The sequence below is a fragment of the Pomacea canaliculata genome, linkage group LG2 (genome assembly GCF_003073045.1).
Source record: "Pomacea canaliculata isolate SZHN2017 linkage group LG2, ASM307304v1, whole genome shotgun sequence".
In the NCBI taxonomy this organism is placed as follows: domain Eukaryota; kingdom Metazoa; phylum Mollusca; class Gastropoda; order Architaenioglossa; family Ampullariidae; genus Pomacea; species Pomacea canaliculata.
This window is the reverse complement of record NC_037591.1, coordinates 9120986-9139690: the sequence shown is the minus strand read 5'-3', so window position 1 is coordinate 9139690 and position 18705 is coordinate 9120986. Positions and strand designations below refer to the sequence as shown.

Sequence of the window (18705 nt, the reverse complement as noted above, 5' to 3'; positions counted from 1 at the left end):
CTGAACACAAACAGCAGAGAAGAGCTGAATATACAATACACAGAGGACAAAATAATAACTGTCATGCGCATCACATGTTTTCAGATGAACATATCCGCAAGAATGATATCCTGCCTTCACTTTCCCATGGCCAGGAATTGAATGTCCTGGTTCAGATGGCGCTACACGAGGGTTCAGAAAGGCAGATAACTGAGTGTTGTATGAACCGCAAAAATTAAAGTTCAAGAAGTTATTTGTTTTGGGAAGTGGGGATTGTTGAAGTCCCTGTCCTAGACTGCCCGCAACACTTGAAAAGTGACTAATTCTCGTCCCACACTCCGTCAGACAGGATTTTCTGTCTGGTTTCGGGAGTTCAACGGCTGATGGCCCCGACATGCATGAGTCAGCTCTGTGAATTGTACTTCCGGTGCACGATCGCAGTCCATCTCAGTCCCACTTCGAGGCGTCGTCTGCCTTGCACTGCCGGGCAGAAGCTCATCCTACATGCAGACATAATTATGTCTGACAGATCATACTTCCTCTTCCTTTTCTTGCATTCGAAGAAAACCGCGCTTTTCGGCTTGTGTGACATTCCCTTCACTGGGCAAAGGGTCTGGGATGGGATTACTTCAGTCGTTAGGAATAAATCGGACTCATGTTTCCTTAGATCGAGGGCTAGATGGTAAAAAAGTATAACTTATTCTGTTACCCTCGTAAATAAAGATTTGTCATATTGTCAGTTAGCCGTTGGTGTCACAGGACCAGTCCTGGACTTCCGCCATCATCCCGCGTCAGATGAGGCCCCCTGACACGGACGAGTGACATCAATTATTAGCAAAGGGAAGATGATGAGTTGTAAAATGATAGTTTAACAGATAATAAATTTGTGATGTCCACTAAGCTGCACTTGACATATCTAAATGCCTCTTTTTGTAAGGCATGCAATTCGCTTCCGTCTCCAACTAGAGACGGTTTTTATTTTCTTTCAAGTAGCAGATTGAGTGACAAATTTTAATGGATTTACAGTATCCGAGAACCACCTCTACAAACAGTTCTGTTAATTGACTTGACAGTTAGCTACAGAGTTAGTCATCGAGTTATTTATTCCAACAGCAAAGCAATTAGTATTTGAATGAAAAAAATCATGCCATGCTTCTGATACATGTAAGATAAATACTGACATGTTGGGTGATAGTTTAATGTTGTTAGATAAAAATGGAACGAATAATATGGCATTATATTAGCCAGGAACTTTGAAATCTGTTGTGAGCACATGAGCAAAACATTTGTACATGTTCTTTTATGTGTGTGTGAACGCGCGCGCACGTTTCATGCGTGCATCTCCAATTATCCTGTCCCCATGTCATCATTGTTGGACCTTGCCTGTGCCTAAAACTGCCCTGACATGAAGTGAGCACGACAGATCGAGCTCACATCTGATAGGAGAGATCACGAAGCAAATCCGCCTTTTTGTGCCTGCGATCGAGGGCTGGCTGTGCATGCGACCCAGTCCGATCCTCAGGCCAGTCCATGTTTTAGACCCAGCGTTGGCTCACTTGGCGCGTGTCGTCCCCACACACGCACGCACGGACCTCGATCACCACGGACCTCGCTAATATACTTCCTTCTCTCCTTACCTCTCTGTCGTCCGCACCAACACCACCAAGCTTTGCGTTCATTCAGCAGTGACAAGCTTCTCGTCAGGGATAAATCACAACAGGTATGTTGTCATTATCTTGTTTATTTACTGTTGAGCGCGTGTTGTCATACAAGTGTATCAACATTAGTTTACAAAACTTTCTAAACAAGCCGGCTCACTCGCACACCCCAGTCTGTTGCTGAGTTCACAGATTCCCCAAACTTCCTTGTTCGTCCTACGTGCGCAGAAGATGCCCGATAGAAGAGAGATGGCCTGTGTGGAAATTCAAACTGTTAACAGAACATCCGCACAAAGATTATTATATGATTTTATATGTCAGCTGTGTGGACAGAGGGGACTTATTTGTTTATTCTTATTTTATTTCTCCTGGAACACGTCCGTGCGTACTCACAGGATGTGCATGAGTGCGCGCGTGCTTTCACTTTCTCTCGCGCGCGTCTCTGTGAGTTTTGTTGTTCTTGTAAAATTAAATTCTGGTAAATGTCAGTGATGTGGATTTTCTACAGGCTTAATTGTGATAAAAGCTTTATAGCTGTGTTGCTCACATTACATATATCATAATGATAAATATCATGGGCATGGCTGCACCGTAAGTACTGAAACTGTTATAGTTGATCATGGTTGGTTATGATGGATGTTGCAGGGAAGGAGTCTTAAGCTGTATAATGTTTAGCCATCATTGTATTTTCTTTCCTTGAATAATATGAAACCATGTTGGCCCATCTTGTCAGTTTGAATTTCCTTCATTCCCATTAACTTTTTGTAATTTAATCAGCGTGATAATTGTATCCCACTGCAGTATGACATGAACAAGGAAGAAATATAAAATGTTCATCTCAAGTAAACATATTTTTATTGTATTTTATTTTAAGTAAGTGTATTTAATAGGTTGAATCAAATAAAATGATTTCATTCTGTTCACACATATACACACCAGCCTTATAGCATATACATACATAGAAATGTACACATGCTCATTCACTTAATAAAACAGACATAAGACTCACACTTTGTTAATGGATATGATTTTGCTTTAAATTTGCTGAGAAAGTCTATTATTTTACCATGTTTCTGTATATAATCTATGTCTCAGTTTGTCTTGTGCTTGAATGATTGAAAATAATTACTCATCTCCTGCTGGTTACGGTTCAAATTCTTTGCTTCCTGTCTCCCCTCCCCTACCACACCTCCTCCATTTTATATACAACACTTTAGATAATATAATATTGAAGTATTCTCATATACGCATCTGTTCTAGCTTTCCAAATCATATGAGCTAAAAAAAAATTAGCCAGGGTTTTTATTTGATGACTGCTTTGCTTTATTTGATTAAGCAATCAGACTTGGGGTAAGCTGAATCCATGCCAAAGCCTACAATGTAGGCTCACTCCCATCTAGTACTGGATAATTTCACAATATGCCCACTGAATAATGTATGGATGAGTAAGTGTGGTAGACTATGGCTGGGGTCCTATTGTGAGAATTACTTGGTCATGGTAATTTTTCTGCTTTTTAAAAAAAAAATGAGTGAAACGAATTGCATTTAAAGATGAAAGATGATTGCCATGCTATTGTATTACTCAGCATAATGCCTTTTAGAGGGAGAGGGTAAGTGCTGCAAAAGAGGGAAAAACCCGAAAATGGATGAAAGGGTCATGTGCTTTGTATATTCCATCACAAAAGATAACTAGTTTTAAAGGAAGGGAGCTTTGATGGCCAGTAATTTAGAGAAGATAAAGCAGGAAGTTAAATGAGGTTACAGGAGAACTAATTCAAACAGATCCCTGGTAATGGTGGGTTAGGCAACAAGAGGACTTCCTTCCACCAGTTCTGCGTGAATATGAGGGATTTGTTTGAGCTCATATTTTCACTCTCCTCTTCCTTTGTCATGTATCTCGACCTCCCTGTTCCCAGCAAGAGTGATTGTATAAACTGGCATAGTGAGAATTACTCTGGGTGCTTGCTGTTATGCAAGTCAACAATCCCAACGAGAGACATGCATGGATTGGTTTTATTCACACACACACACTCACATGCATGCACACACACACACACACTCACATGCACACACACACACATACACTTGATCTTTCTCAAACATTTACCATTATGGTGCAGTTTCATTTTCACTGATCTATTAAATATCTTGTAGGAAATTCTGACTGTCTAGGTTTGCTCGGATCTGTGGAAAGCGTGTGTGTGTTTTAGAGAGAGAGAACACAAAACATCTTTAGCTGGACTGACCACGGGTCCAGGACGGCATTCCTGCACTGGGTCAACAGGCAGGTAGCGGAAGATAAACAGTGAAGGAGCTAAGTCGATTGCTGAAGGCATGATGCCTAATACTTGTGAAAAGAGCAGCAGTTGGCCACCTTCGGGAAGAAGAGTTGTTTATGAAGGATTATTTTGGGGATTTTCCACATTAACAATGGATTCTATTGCACACAGACTCAGTTCATCCTAGATCATCATAATCATGTGAAGACAGTGTTACTTAGCTTACTTTGCTTAAACAGTTTGGCATTTCAAAACATCAAAACATAAGACACATATTTCCACTGTTTGTGTGTGTGCATGGAGGGGGCCTTCTAGTTGGTACACTTCTTTGGAGAAGAGGATCACAGGTTCCAGGCTTGGTTGGGCCAACAAGTGGAAAATTCCCTGAAGTATAACAGGTAGTGGTGGGTATGGGATTATCACGTAGGGTAATGTGCAGTGGAGGGAAAGGGTGAGACTGTCATTTAATTGCCAGGACATGGTGAGCCATTTACAGTTCTATTCATTAGGTGATGAAACCTCCATCTTTTTACGTTTTCAACATCTGAATACTCCACAAATTTTGGGAAACTGTCAGTATAGGGACTAAAGACATGTTAATGATAGCACTGATTTCAGTCTACTGTGAAATTTGTTGACATATTTTAGTTTGATCTTTGCTTTATCAGTTTAAACACTCATGATCATTAAGACAAGATTGATTTTTCATATGCATTTATACACATTTTTAGTGTAAGACATTATTGGAGTTTGATGAGTTGAAATAAAAGAAACAAGGAGTGGCAAATACAAGAAACTGTTCACTTAAAACTCTTGGTTGTGTCAAGAAAAAGTACTTACTAGATGAATAGTCTTATGTTCCCTAAGCTTTGTGTGAAATGTAACTAATGTGAGACAGCTGTTCCTGTTAGCACTTTCTGGAGACATGGTGCCTGTGCCTCTCTGCCAAGAGAAAACTGGCTTTGGCACTGTGTTTCTGATTGGCAAAGAACAGCATGTTCTAGATGCTTGAGTATAGACTCTACTGTCATGGTGATGCAATGGTTGTTGTTCTTGCGAGAAATTAAGAACAGGATGTCCTAGGTTCAGATCTCATTTTGGCATATTGGTTTTTTTTTTCCATACATGTTGCATCTGTTTACAGGATTGGCTGCTTTGCCATGACAAATACAGTCTCAATTGCTGGTTAAGCTTGAGGCACAAATTTCCAGTTTTCAATAGTGAATAGAGTCGTTGCCATGGGGGCCAGCTCTTAAGAACTTCCTCGTTTTGGTGACAGAGTCCTGCCACTTATGCCTGTGTTGGAGCACTAGTGCTGCTGATGATGGAAGTGCATAAGTAATATGACCTAAAAATGTATTAGCAGACACACTTAGTGACGTGATTTCCTGGTAAGGGCTCTGAGCATCCTAGCTGTTGTTCAGAAAGTAGGTGGTGGGTGCACAATGTGCACATACATGATAACAAGCATATGTAAGTTATAACACATTTTAGTACATCAAGACTTGTTTATTTTTACTGCCTTCACTCACTCCCCTGTTGGATAAATTTTGACAGCATGTACACGAAGTGCTTGTTATTGCACTTTGGCTTAATGTGTTACATAGAGGACATCAGAGACTTGAAAAGGAATTTGAACAGTTTTACCTTGGACTCTTTGTGATGAGCTGGCGGCATTAAAAAGTAACTGTGAACAGTTTAATTATGAATAATTTAAAATAAAGGTAATAGTGACCCTCATTGGTGAGCTGCTAGTGAGCCTTTGCAGCCTTCATGGCATTCTACTATACCCAAACACCTTTACCAGTTAATTCTCATTGAAATATAGCCTCCTTTGATGATATGTCATTAAAAACAATCAAATGATTGATTACTGATTGATCACTCAGTCAATCCACATTTAAAGATAGCTTTACATATCAGTGATTTGAAAACTAAATATAGGTGGGAAGATGTCAAACATTATCACTGCTTCACCAAGCAAAATAGATGCATTGCATTTCTTTTATTTATAACATTAAAAAAAGATTTTCCTCACATTTTGTTTCCTAACCTCATCATCAAAGGACTAACATTTTTTAATCAAAGGAAATTTAAGATGAGTCGTTTCTGGAATTTTAGTTTGGCTTATTAAGTCTTTCTTTCCACTTGACAATTTGGCATCATGAAGTTGGCTTGGTGTCAGACAGTTGACCGTGATGGCAGTGTCAACTTCATTTGACCATGATGGCAGTTTCAGCTTAATTACTTTTCTCACTCCTACACTTGACAGATGGTACACTTGGTTCCTTATGACAGCTTTACAAACACACACAAACAGCGGAAGGAAGTATTCCCTCTCTTAGTACACTTCGTTTCCTTATCTTGATAAGGATCTCAGTCCTCAAGTTTCATTGTTCACACAATACTAAAAAAAATAAAATGTCTCACTGAGATAACTTACAGATTTTCAAAGTTATATTAAATTTCTTAAAATTTTTGTCCCAGTGATGAGAAAATGCCAGAAAAACCAGTAAGACAGAGCAAAATATAATTTAGGAGAAAGGAGCATGCGATATGTAGGATATATTTTATTTCTTGAGAACCGCAACAAACCTGGTGTTAATGACTAAAGGGTTTGAAATTTGAATGCATCACAAAATATTTTTTGTTTTAGGTGAGAGCAAACTTCAGAGCATGTCTTGTAGATGTCACATAAAAGAACAAACACCAGAGGGATCGCAAAAACACAAATTTCACCAGGAGGATCCAACTTTCAATAGCATACAGCAAATTTTAGCAAACAGATACAGCTTTTGATGAGATGGAACAAATTTCAGTGAAAGGATGCAACTTTGGGAATGCATAACATGTTTGACAAAGAACACATTTTGGATTAGGAGGTTAGATAAAAAGTGTGAAGAAAATAAAATTGTAGGGAAGTGGTCTACAGCTTAGATCACTGTTTTTCTCTGGACATTTATCTGCTGGTACATCCTCCTCCTCCTCCATCCTAAACTGGTACTTGCCGACCTCCCATTTAGCTGGCCCACCTGTGGGGATGGTTCAGTGGTACCTGTTGTCAGAGGTTTTTGTGCCGGATGGCATGGTTGAACCAAACTAACTTGCGCCATTTCACTGTGATGAGTAGGTTTTCCTGTGCCCCCACAAGGGTGGTGACTGTGCTTCAGAGAAATCATTGGAGTTGCAGTCCTTGTAAGTGATGTGCAGCTGCCATCTTTGGAAAATGTAGTGCCCACATACTGTGTACCTCCTTCAGCTTCGCTCCCTCATGGTGGTGTTAACCTTGATTTTGCTCTTATCTGTCCATCCTTTATGCATTTGGACTGTTTGTCAGTCTGTTCGTAAGGTCCTCATTGTTACCAAGAGAGAATTTTGGTTAAATAGACTCCCATGTCTTACAGGAATATTTTAAACAGCAATGGGACAGAGGGTAGCCTTGATAAACACCCACTGTTGGAAGGATATCTCCCACCTAGTCAAATACTGAGCTCATCCAGCCCTTGTTCAGTGCTTCGATGGTTTGAACAAGACCCTTGTCAATGTAGAATTTCATCATGTGCCTAAGCTCCTCATCCCAGACTTGATCAAAAACCATCTGAAATCGATGACATTACTATCAATCTCTTTTCCATGTTCTCTGTCAGGATGCAACTATTGACAATCTGTTCAGCTGTGCTCTTGCCTGCTCTGAAGCCAGCTTGCTCTTCTGACAGCTCTTCAGCCATAAGGCTGAGGTGGTTTTGAATCACCTTCAACCTGACTTTGCTGGAGTGAATCAGCAGGCTGATGGTCCTATAGTTTTGGCACTGCTTGCTGTAGATTTTTTTTTTTGGGGAAGGGGTGTGTTGAGTGATTTCATCTATTCTTTGACCGTTGTTTGTTCTCCTAGACTTTTCAACAGTACAGTAAGGGCCTTCACCATTTTTTCCCTGCCATGCTTTATCAACTCTGCTGGAACATGTCAGTGCCAGGGGATTTCCCTCTTTTCAGACTGCTTACAGCTGGTTTGACCTCTTCCCATATGACTGGAAGGTCTGCTGGGCCTCTGTTTGCAGTCATGCATTTGGTCTTGAAAATCCTAGTAATTAAATGCCAATGATCTTGGGCATTCATATATTATATGAAGGGATTAGTGTAGATTGCATGTAGCTAATCATTCACGTCACAATTAACACATATGCACGCGTGCACACACTCACTTTCTTTGTCATTATCTCATTCTTGTTCTCGTTCCATTTATTACAATGACTATCACAGCTATATAAATTAATTCTAGAAATTACTTAGAGCTCTTACGTACTTCTGATAATCTGGCAGTAATGCGCTTATCACATTGGTGGCGTGCTCTAGACAAAGCTAATGCTAATTAGATGAGAGACTTTGTTTGGGCTGACTTCACCTAATGTTGATGAGATGAGAGACCTTGTTTAGGATGACTTCACCAGAGAAGGCTGGTTTGTCTTGCCAGTTTGCCAAAGGCCACTGTAGCATCGAAGTTCAACCGGGAAGCAGATGTGGGCCAACAGACATCACTGTTTGCACACTTGATTCACTACCTGGACACACATATTATTATAATAATAATGATAATAATGAGCATTCATATAGTGCCTTTTCAAAGATTTGCTGATAGTGCTTTACATAAATCATACATAGACTAAATCATTAACAACCATAGACTCATATTGGCATATAACAGACACACTCACTTCTGCAACAGACACTACTCATAAACAAAGTAAATACAGACACGTTATGCACGCTCATAGGACAGGGTTGCTGTGAAGTAGTTTAGAAGGATGTGTCTTAAGTTTAGACTTAAAGGAGGCAAGACAATCAGAGTGATGAGGGCTGACGAGTAATCCGTCCCAAGTTGATGGGGCTTTGTAGGAAAAAGACCTCTGTCCATACATCTCTGTCTTAGTGGGACTTGAAGAAGCCTGGTGTCAGATGAGTGAAGAGGTTGTGTGTATAGATGGGAGTGAGTTCGGAGAGGTACCAAGGACCAGTGCCAGAAACGGCAGAGTAAGTCAAAGTGGAAAGTTTATAGGTTATACAGTCTACGACTTGCAGCCAGTGAAAAGAGGGTATGATAGGTAATATATGTTCACATCTAGATCTAATGTGAAAGACATTTGTGCATATCTGTTTTGTTTCCTGTCTGGAACAAACACATTTGCTCACTCACTATAAAATATTGTGTATTCCAGTTTTACATGATCCATTTATAATGCAGTTTTAGTGTTATTTTGAATAAAACTTGCTCAGTATGTGGTGCTCACTACAACTTTTGTGCTAAAATATTATGTTTCTGGATGTGGAAATGTTCAGGTATGCTCTTAAGTTTCATATGTGTGTGTGTGCGTATGTATTAATATATTTGAGACAATATAACATAATGCACTCATACTTTCACTCATACTTGCAATGTTACTTTCACTTTTAATGCTTAGCGGTTTTGTGTGTTTTTGAACAGAAGGATGTATTGGCTCCTTTCACTTCATCGGCATCACTGCAACAAAGTGTAGACAGTATTACATCTAAAGGGGCTTACCTGCAATGTTCGTGAGAAGTGCATTTTAATGTGAACAACAGATTGAAACAATGGGATGCTTGACTTCCAAACCAAGCACTGGGGGCAAAGACCTCACTGATCTCAATGATGCTAGCAAAAATGAAGAAAATTCAGGGAACAAAGTTCGGCGCAAGAATGATTACCAAAAAGATCCCACAAACTTGAGTAATTTCCCCAGCCCTGCAAGCGATGAGCCCCATAGCCTACCAGCAAATCTTTGTGAGTACTTTTAAAACTTACGAAAATGAACTTAGCTGTAAAATATACTAAGTTTACTGTGTTCTGTTCATGCTTATTTTTTAGTTTCCTGCATTTTATTTTGATTTTGAAGTGTTTATTTTGTGCAGTCATTAAACCTTTACTAAATAAATTATTTGAATTGATGTCTTACTTCTAGACCTTTACAAAGTTTTAAGAGATTAGCAGCTGAAAATAGTGGAGGCGAGGGTTGGGGTGGCAGTGACTTGGTCAAAGATAAGTGATAATGGGGTGGTCAGAGATATCCCCCCCAACTTCCTGAGTGATGATAACTGAGTCACACCATGAGAGAAGTGAGCAGTGTTCAGATTTTTTTTCAACAGATGCTATTGCTGAATATTGACAAATCTGTTAGAATCAGTATTATGGTCGAAAATTTTACAGACACAATTTTGCAATAAATAATAATAAACTATGTTATGATAAAGTATATTGTAATAAAATCAACTTATTTGTTTGTTTGAAATAAAACTGTGCATTGAAGTGAGTCTTTAAACTTCTGCTGCCTGTTTGGAGTGCAGGCACTGGTCAACGTATGCTACGGGCGCTGTATGATTATGAGTCAAGGATGAACGATGACCTGAGCTTTCGCCAAGGGGATCTGATGGAGCTAGTTAATGATAACGATGGGACCTGGTGGTTAGCTCGCCATGCTAATGGTCAGGAAGGCTATGTCCCCCACAACTATGTTGCTTTGGAGAATACCATTGAGTCTATGGAGTAAGTAGATGACTGTATTAAATATGTGCATGCTATGCATGTTTTTATATATATGTGTGTGTGGGGGGGTGTTGTACTGAGGGAAGTGGATACCTGAATGATTAGAGCACTGGTATCTGAATCAAGAGGCGCCCGAGTTAGATATCTTTGTGATGCAGCAAACTTCCCCCAGTTGACCCAGCTGTTGAGAATGGGTACCTGACTCCATATAGGGTTGGGGAAGGTAAGGCAGCAAAGGAGGGGAGATGGGCACCATCCTCACATAAAGCTGGCCCTGAGAAAAGTGAGGTCTCTAACACTTCACTCCAAAACGACCTACAAAAGGGAATGACCTATTTGATGCAACGAATTGTTTAACAAGGAAGAAGTTTGGCCCCGGGCTGCTCGCGCTCTTCTGCAAGGAGTTTTTACACATTCATGGGCAGCATTTACAGATCAGTGCCATATTAACCATGCACATTAGCACTAAAATACTAAGAGGATTGAGTATTAAGAAAATCAGAAAATTTTCCTCTCTTAAATGCAAAAATTAAATAATTGAAATTAAAGTGCAGCTAGGCAACCTGCACTCTAATAAAAGGCAGCCAAGAGCATAATGCATTGTAATTTGCAATTTTGTAAAAATCTTAACTGAAAACTTAAACAAATAACTGCTATTGAGACAGTCACAATGACAAAATTAAAAAAAAATTGGCACATTGAAAACATGCTGCATATGGATAGTACACATTGAGTGCTGCAAAAATAATTCTTTCTGTTTTCTTTTTGTTTTTGTGCTAAAAGACGTTGCATCTTGGGTAAAATAGCATTTGCATGTTACATTAAAACTATTTTCTTGTCTTGACTGATTCTTAGAGATTCGTTTACCAATTTCACTGGGGGAAAAAAAAATCACAGTGCATCATAACATTTAAATGTTTTCTTTATCACTGAAGAGGATTAGAAAAATATTTTCCCATATTCACTCAATGATTCTTGCTTAATACACTGCCAGAATCATTCTTTGTAATGAATGGTAGCTCATCAAGTCTGTAGGTTAAAGTCGATGTGAGATCTTTGGCCTTTGCCTGTTGATGTAGGAGGGGTCAGCGTTAATGTCATTTGTGTTACCTGGTTCAGGTTGTCTTCCTTTATGTAAATATCCTGTTGCAGTCATCAGCATTTTATTTTATTATGTTCAAAATTGTTAACCCAGTTATCATAGAATTCTGTAACTATTGTGGTCACTTAAAATGAAATCTCCTAAATTATATGATAGATTGTTCCTACACATGTAAATAAATCTTCAAAGAAATGCAAAGTGCTACATGTGCTTTTCAGTGGAACAATCTGGCAAAAAAGTTGTAGTCACTATCAGTAAAACATTTAAGCAAACTAACTTGTAACTGTCACCTGAACTATATTTTGTTTCAGTTGGTTTTTTGGAAAGGTAACAAGGAAAGAGGCAGAAAGGGCTCTAAGAAGTACTGAATCTGCATTGGGTTACTTCCTTATCAGAGAAAGTGAAACTACACCAGGTAATGAAATATTGTTGACGTACACCCTACATTTTACATTACAGTTTAAGAGGAAAATTGTGATGGGAAGATTAAAGAAGTGTCTGTGATTTTAGTGAGATTGACATTTTATAGAGAACTTTAAAAAAAATCTCAATTACAAACATATGTACTATGTTAATGGCCAATACTTTTTAGGGGAACTCTGCCTGGAAACCACTAGGTTAACCTGCCGCTCCCAAGCCTGGATGAAGTAGGAGGGTTGGGCATGAGGCTAGCAACCCCACCCTGTTAAAAAAAATAAAATGCTACAGAAACTGCAAACACTTTAACTGCTTAACGAGAGTCTGGATGGGAAGATCCCTCTTCGGAAGGGCTTCCCAACTGGAAAGGGACGCCCAGAACTGGGTCCGATGGCGGGGTGTGGTTGCAGCCCTAAGCTCCACTGGGGAGAATAGGACCAAGAAGAAGAAGACTTTCTTGGGGCTTAATGGAAGTTTTATTGTAATGTATCTTCACTGTCAGTGTCTTAACATTTTGATCAGCAGTAAACTTCCTGGAAGGATGGTATCTGTCTAATCCTGAGGCATTCCTCATCAATGGAGTGTTGTGTAATTTCTGACATATTTCACTTTCCCTAGCTGTGTGTTAACGTATAAATCTTTATATATTCCTCACTATAAAGGGAATGTCTATTAATTAAAATGTTCTTCACTTTCCAGGAAGCTATGTGCTATCTGTACGTGACTATGATGAGCAGAAAGGCGACTGTGTCAAGCACTACAGGATCCGCAACAAAGATGATGGTGGCTGCTACATTGCTGCCCGCCGAACATTCAACTCCATTTTGGAGCTTGTGGACCACTACAAAGGTAGAAATGTAAAATAAATAGCAAATCAGATGCCACTGCTTTTGCTGGATTATCTTACTAAAACATTTGCAATTCATGCTTCTATGACAGCTATGTCACTGGTTTTACCTGAATTATAAACTAGTTTCTGTAGTAGCTTTAAAAATTTTTTCTGTCCTGTATTTTTCTAGGACGTAGTATATATCGTGTACAACATATTATGAAATATTCATTTGGTACATATGTGTATTTTTTATTTGATGCATTGGTCATTTCAGTTGAAATAACATTATTTATATTACTTGAAAACACTTTTATTCCACTAATTTCTCTTATGGCTGGTCATTTGGTGGATTTTTCTCCTCATTCTTCCTCCCACTCAATCCTTCATGCTTTGTATTTGTATGATCTTCATTTTTCTTTTACTTTCTTGGGGTTCTTATTACATGCATTGCTTGCACATTGTACTACTCTTGGAGTTTCATTTTGATAGACAGAAATCAGCTTCTTTATTATGATAAGATCTTCGTGTCATTTCCAGTCCAAGCTGATGGTTTGTGTCAGCATCTGACATGTCCATGCCCAAAGCCCAAACCTGTCATGGAAGAGCTGTCTCGAGAAACAAAGGATGCATGGGAAATTGATCGTAACACCCTTACATTTGAGAAGAGGCTTGGTGCTGGGCAGTTTGGAGAGGTGTGGAAAGGTAAGACTAATGATAGTATATTATTGTAAGCTGAGAAGTTCATTCTGGTAAACAGTTTTGGGAGGGAGGTGCTGGATAGAACCAGCAACTGAACTGATTGCCACAAAGTTATGTTTTGAGTGGCAGTAAACAAGTACTGCTTGGTCAATCCATTCTTTCATGTTTTCCATCCTGTTTATTTTCTCTTCATCAGCCTTCCTCCTCGATACCCTGAAGGATGATCTTTGAATACTGTTCTAGGTCACATGGCCAAACCAGACAAGTTGTGCCAGTTTACTGTTGAATTTTGTGTATTTCTCACAGATGTTTGCTGCGTTCTTTTCATGTAGCCTAATGTTACAGGTAAATACATGGGCAAGACAGACGTGGCCATCAAGACACTCAAACCGGAGACCATGACCCCTGCTAATTTCCTGGCAGAGGCAGCCATTATGAAAAAGTGCCAGCATGACAAACTGGTGCGACTGTATGCTGTGTGCACGAAGGAGGAGCCAATCTACATTGTCACAGAACTCATGAGCAAGGGCAGCCTGCTGGAGTACCTGCGTGAAGGCGAAGGCAGGAATCTCAAGATGCCTAGTCTCATTGACATGGCTGCCCAGGTACATAACTTTGTGGAAGTGCCGGTCATTTGTCACTCATGTTTTCCTGCTCTGTAATAGATGATTGTGGAAGTTACCATAGCTTAGTAGTCAGTGGGCTTGATTAGACCAGGTCAACAGTTCCTCTTCCTTCTCCAGCTAAAGTCTTTTTCCCAGAGATTTCTTCAGCTGTTTTATAGATCCCATATAGAAAGTGTGCTGTCCTTCTTGTTTTTACTACAGCTGTACCTTAGACACTGTCTCTGTGGCTAGGAGGTATGGGACCATTTAGCTTTGCCTTGAGCTTAGAGGAAATGAGTCATAAACCATCACACACAAAAAAAATCATCTCAACTTCTTATTGTTAATTAAAGGGATGATGATGATAAATGTGCAGGTGGCTAGTGGCATGTCGTACCTGGAGAGGATGAGCTTCATTCACCGTGACTTAGCAGCTCGCAACATTTTGGTCGGGGATAACAACATCGTCAAGGTGGCTGATTTTGGCTTGGCCAAGGTTATTGAGGATGGGGAGTACAATCCTCATTCAGGTGAGTTTTCCTATCTTGTAGCCAGAAAACTGTCATGTCAGCTGTGTCCATGGTACTGTGGCATGTTTAGCTCATCCATACTATGCTACCATACTCGGTATACCTGATTTGGGGGTAGCATATGTTTGCTTTGACTTATGAACATGACACGACTATGCTATATTATGATGACAGGTGCAAAATTCCCTATTAAGTGGACAGCACCGGAAGCAGCATTGTATGGCAGATTCACGATAAAGTCTGACATCTGGTCGTATGGGATTTTGCTTCAAGAGATTATGACCAAAGGACAGATTCCCTACCCAGGTCAGTCCCTGTTATCAATCTTATGTAAATTCTTGTACACCTAATATTAAAAAACAGTTTTCTCAACAGGATGTCATAGATATCCACATAAGTGAGAATGCAGCCAGCTAAGCCCTGTTCTGTTTTAGGCAACAAAACATACATTTTGCATGTGTGATTGCATATACTTTCATGCATGATGATGATGAAGATATTTCTGTGGGAGAGTATTGCTACTCAGTCGAGTAGATGAAAAAGTGATGTGTGGGTAAAGGCTTAAAAGGAAAACTGGGTGAGAAGAGTCTGAGACTGTAAGATTATTTTGACCGGTTCTTTTTTGTTTTCATGCTGTTTGAGTTGTTTGTCAACATGTAACAGGAGATGACAGAGATTTCTGTTATGCTGTAAGATTCATAAAGTTACTAGTGGTTTCTATTTATTTATTTACAGGCATGCAGAACAGAGAGGTGCTAGAACAAGTGGAACGTGGGTACCGCATGGCCAAATCTACTTACACCCCTGACCCTGTCTATGATGTCATGCTTCAGTGCTGGGACAAAGTTCCAGAGAAGCGTCCCACGTTTGAGTACCTGTTTGGCTTCTTTGATGATTATTATATAGCCACTGAACCCAACTACAAAGAGTCAGATTAATGGTGACTAGGTGTTCTAAACGTTTCACACCACCATTCAGCAACTAAGCATTGCCTTCGGTTCATCGTCTACTGTCTTTATATATAGATAAATATGTCTACTTAAGTAGCACAAGGATTCAAAGAAATAAGAGATGTGACACTTTTGTTCAGATCCGTAATGCAGCAGATATTATGGACTGGACTGAGAGGTCCTGGTGGAAACAAGTATTTATGTGATTAGGCACCTTCTACCAGGTACTCTTTGTATGGGGCATGTGCAAAGAACATTTTGTGAGGACTGGTTTTTGTTTTCTGCAGAGTGTAGGTTTGTAGCGTAAAAAGCTGTTCTAGCAGTGCATCTTGCAGCAAAGTTAATATAGCACTGTGACGTTCCTCACCAAGTTAACATAGCAGTGTGACTTGCAGGACAAAGCAGTATGTCCTCTGTTCAGGTGCACATCCACATAGATCATGAGTTGGGTAGCACAAGACCCTTTTATTTTCAGGTAACAATAGTTTGTCTTTGAGATAGTTTGCTTGGAATCTGATTTTGCATTTGTCAAACAGAGATCATGCCACCTTTTACCGGCATGGCAACCTTTTGGTATTTTTTGCAAAGAAAAACCACACTGTGAGAAAAAAAACCATGCAGAAACGAAGTGTGGGTAAGATGGTTATACGTGTCAGTAAAAGGGCTAATCGTGCACCCAGTCTTTTCAAAATGTAAATAAAAATTATTGTTGTCCTTTTTGAAACGTCACTTGGCTGTGAATTATTAGCTGGACTATTTTATGTGCTTGTATTTCCTACACTTTCGTTTCCCCTTCTCTTACTATTTAATTCAATAGCTATGTTACATTTTTTTTTTGCCTGCTCAATGAATAAGAAGTCTAACAAATGATCAAATAATCAGGAGTCATTGGTTGTCTTGTGTTAAATAGTCTGTTAATGAAACTGAATGTGGATAATTGTGTATATAAATTAAAAGCTCAATGATGGTTTCAATATTTGTTTTTTTAGCATGGGACACCTCAATTCTTTTGACAACAAATGTGCCTATCAGTATGGACATGCAATTTGAAGGATATGCTGATTTGTTGCTTTGTTCTTTTTTTTTCTTAGTGGCTCCAGTTAATTTCCTGCTTCTGTTTTATTTCACACTGCATAATTTAACTGAACATGCTGTGTGTCTACTTACTATGCAAAAGATTCATCAGTATTAGCTAAGCATCGTGTCCAGTCAAATTGATTTTCTACAAATATGCACATTATAAGACCTGCAGGTATGTGGGAGGAGCTTCTGGGTGAATGAAGACTGAAATGATAAAAGAGTGTAAATGTCAGGAGTGCAGACAGGCATGCTAGAATGAATAGGCTGGTGTAAGCTTTGAAGCTATGGTTGTAGAAGTATTGATATCTTCAGGCATTGGAAACATGCTGAATAGTCCATCTTTATTCAGGAGAGATGCTGTGGCTCTAAAGAAGTATCAGAAAAAATGATATTTGTCTAAAGAGCATGCACTAGAGGTGCATTACTGTTTAAAAAAGAAAATAAAGTTGAAAACACCAGCTAGGGCTGCACACAGCTTTTTTTTCCTTTTAAACAGTTCACCCATTGGTATTTTGTCAGCAATTTTCTTTTTTTGTTTACAGGAAGAATTGAAAAATGTTATTGGATTAACTTGAATCAAAATACATTCCATTTTACAAGACTTGTATCATAACATAAAAGATGAAACAAAGCAGCTAAGAGCTGTCCATCATGGTTTGTCCTGTGATAGACAGTAGGGTTTTGGTATCTAGATGCATCTTAAAATGCAGCTAGATTTTAAGTTAACAGAAAAATATTTTAATTCATGCATGGTATCCAAAATGCGTTTTCCACAATGTGGGGCCTGTTGTTGTTATTGTTAAATCGTAACGCCGTTAAAGGTTACTCTTCATGATTATTGAAATATATTTGCATATTTTCTCCCGTTACACTTAGTACATATAGGAAATTATTGAAGAAATAACCATTCACATATTTGCACAGTGAATACTACTTCCAAACTATAGTTTGAGTGCACATATTTGTATATATTGTACAAGACTGTATAAATAATATATTTGTATATGTTGCCATACCAAATGTGCAGATTTTAAAATGCTTTTTAGATACATGTAATTTCATCTAAAGCTAGAGCTTGTTTTTCAATGCAACAAGTAAGCCAAGTTGCAGATTACTATTTTAAGCTCAAATTGATATCAAAATGCTTGCAAATCACACATGCACATATTTTTGTGCAGTTCTCATTTTGTATTATTTGATGGATCTGTACGGATTTCAAATTCAAACTAATGCTATTTTAAATTTAATGACCTGGCATTCCCGTTAACTTTACAGAGCCACAGGATTTTTGTCGTGTTTTTGTGTTCGTAATGTGCAGAGAACATGGCTTCAGTTGGGATAATGCACTATAAAAGCTCACACCATTATTATTATAAATTTGTTTAACCTTCATTTACAAACTTTTAAGAAAAGATAAACGAGATAATTTGAAACATGTTGCAAGAAATGGATCATAAGATTAATACTGATATGCACACGGCAGCTAACTAATTTCTTGATGAATTCTTCTACGAAATCTGATGGTTTAAAATCCTAACTGAAAAATACATTGTGGTGATCAAATTTATTTATGTTGTTAAGTTCTGAGCCCACTTTGATGGTGGGGTTAAAGCACATAGAAATCAACATGATTTTCATTTAAAAGCTTTGATGGAGGTTGGAGTTTAAATGGAGTAGCTTAAAAAAAAACCTTGGTAAAAAAGAACCCAAGACTTGTAGATATATTTGTTCTTGCAGGCAATGACCATCAGTGGCAAGTAACTTTTTATGAAGTCTGTACAGGAGTCAAACTAAATGTGACAGCAAGAGACAAGTATATTATTATCTTTTAAACCTTCAACATCCTAGAGTGCTGAAAATGGGCTCAGCCATAGTGTCAGTTTTAATGAGCAGATCATTCTCTTGAGGGTTCTTTTGTTAATGTAATACTAGCACATCTTTGTTTCCCAGTTTTTGATATCTTCATCCCCAACTACAATTTTGTGTCTATCTTGATTAAACTCTTGCAACAGTCTGAT

The 18705-nt window shown here is 38.7% G+C and overlaps 1 protein-coding gene across 1 annotated transcript; it reads left to right on the top strand.

Moving 5' to 3' along the window:
* The first annotated feature begins 1537 nt into the window (after positions 1 to 1537).
* Positions 1538 to 18701, top strand: LOC112556135 (tyrosine-protein kinase SRK2-like). Its single transcript, XM_025224835.1, has 10 exons — positions 1538 to 1699; positions 9396 to 9713; positions 10274 to 10472; positions 11886 to 11989; positions 12691 to 12840; positions 13361 to 13525; positions 13868 to 14127; positions 14504 to 14657; positions 14832 to 14963; positions 15393 to 18701. The coding sequence occupies exons 2-10, from the start codon at positions 9524 to 9526 to the stop codon at positions 15593 to 15595; spliced, it is 1557 nt and encodes a 518-aa protein (XP_025080620.1). The 5' UTR covers positions 1538 to 1699; positions 9396 to 9523; the 3' UTR covers positions 15596 to 18701.
* Positions 18702 to 18705: the final 4 nt, after the last annotated feature.

Coding starts and splice junctions, on each gene's coding strand:
- LOC112556135 (XM_025224835.1), top strand. CDS start 9,524: ATGGGATGCTTGACTTCCAAACCAAGCACTGGGGGCAAAGACCTCACT. Junction 11,990..12,690: donor AGAAAGTGAAACTACACCAG/GTAATGAAATAT, acceptor TTCACTTTCCAG/GAAGCTATGTGCTATCTGTA. Junction 14,658..14,831: donor GGAGTACAATCCTCATTCAG/GTGAGTTTTCCT, acceptor TTATGATGACAG/GTGCAAAATTCCCTATTAAG.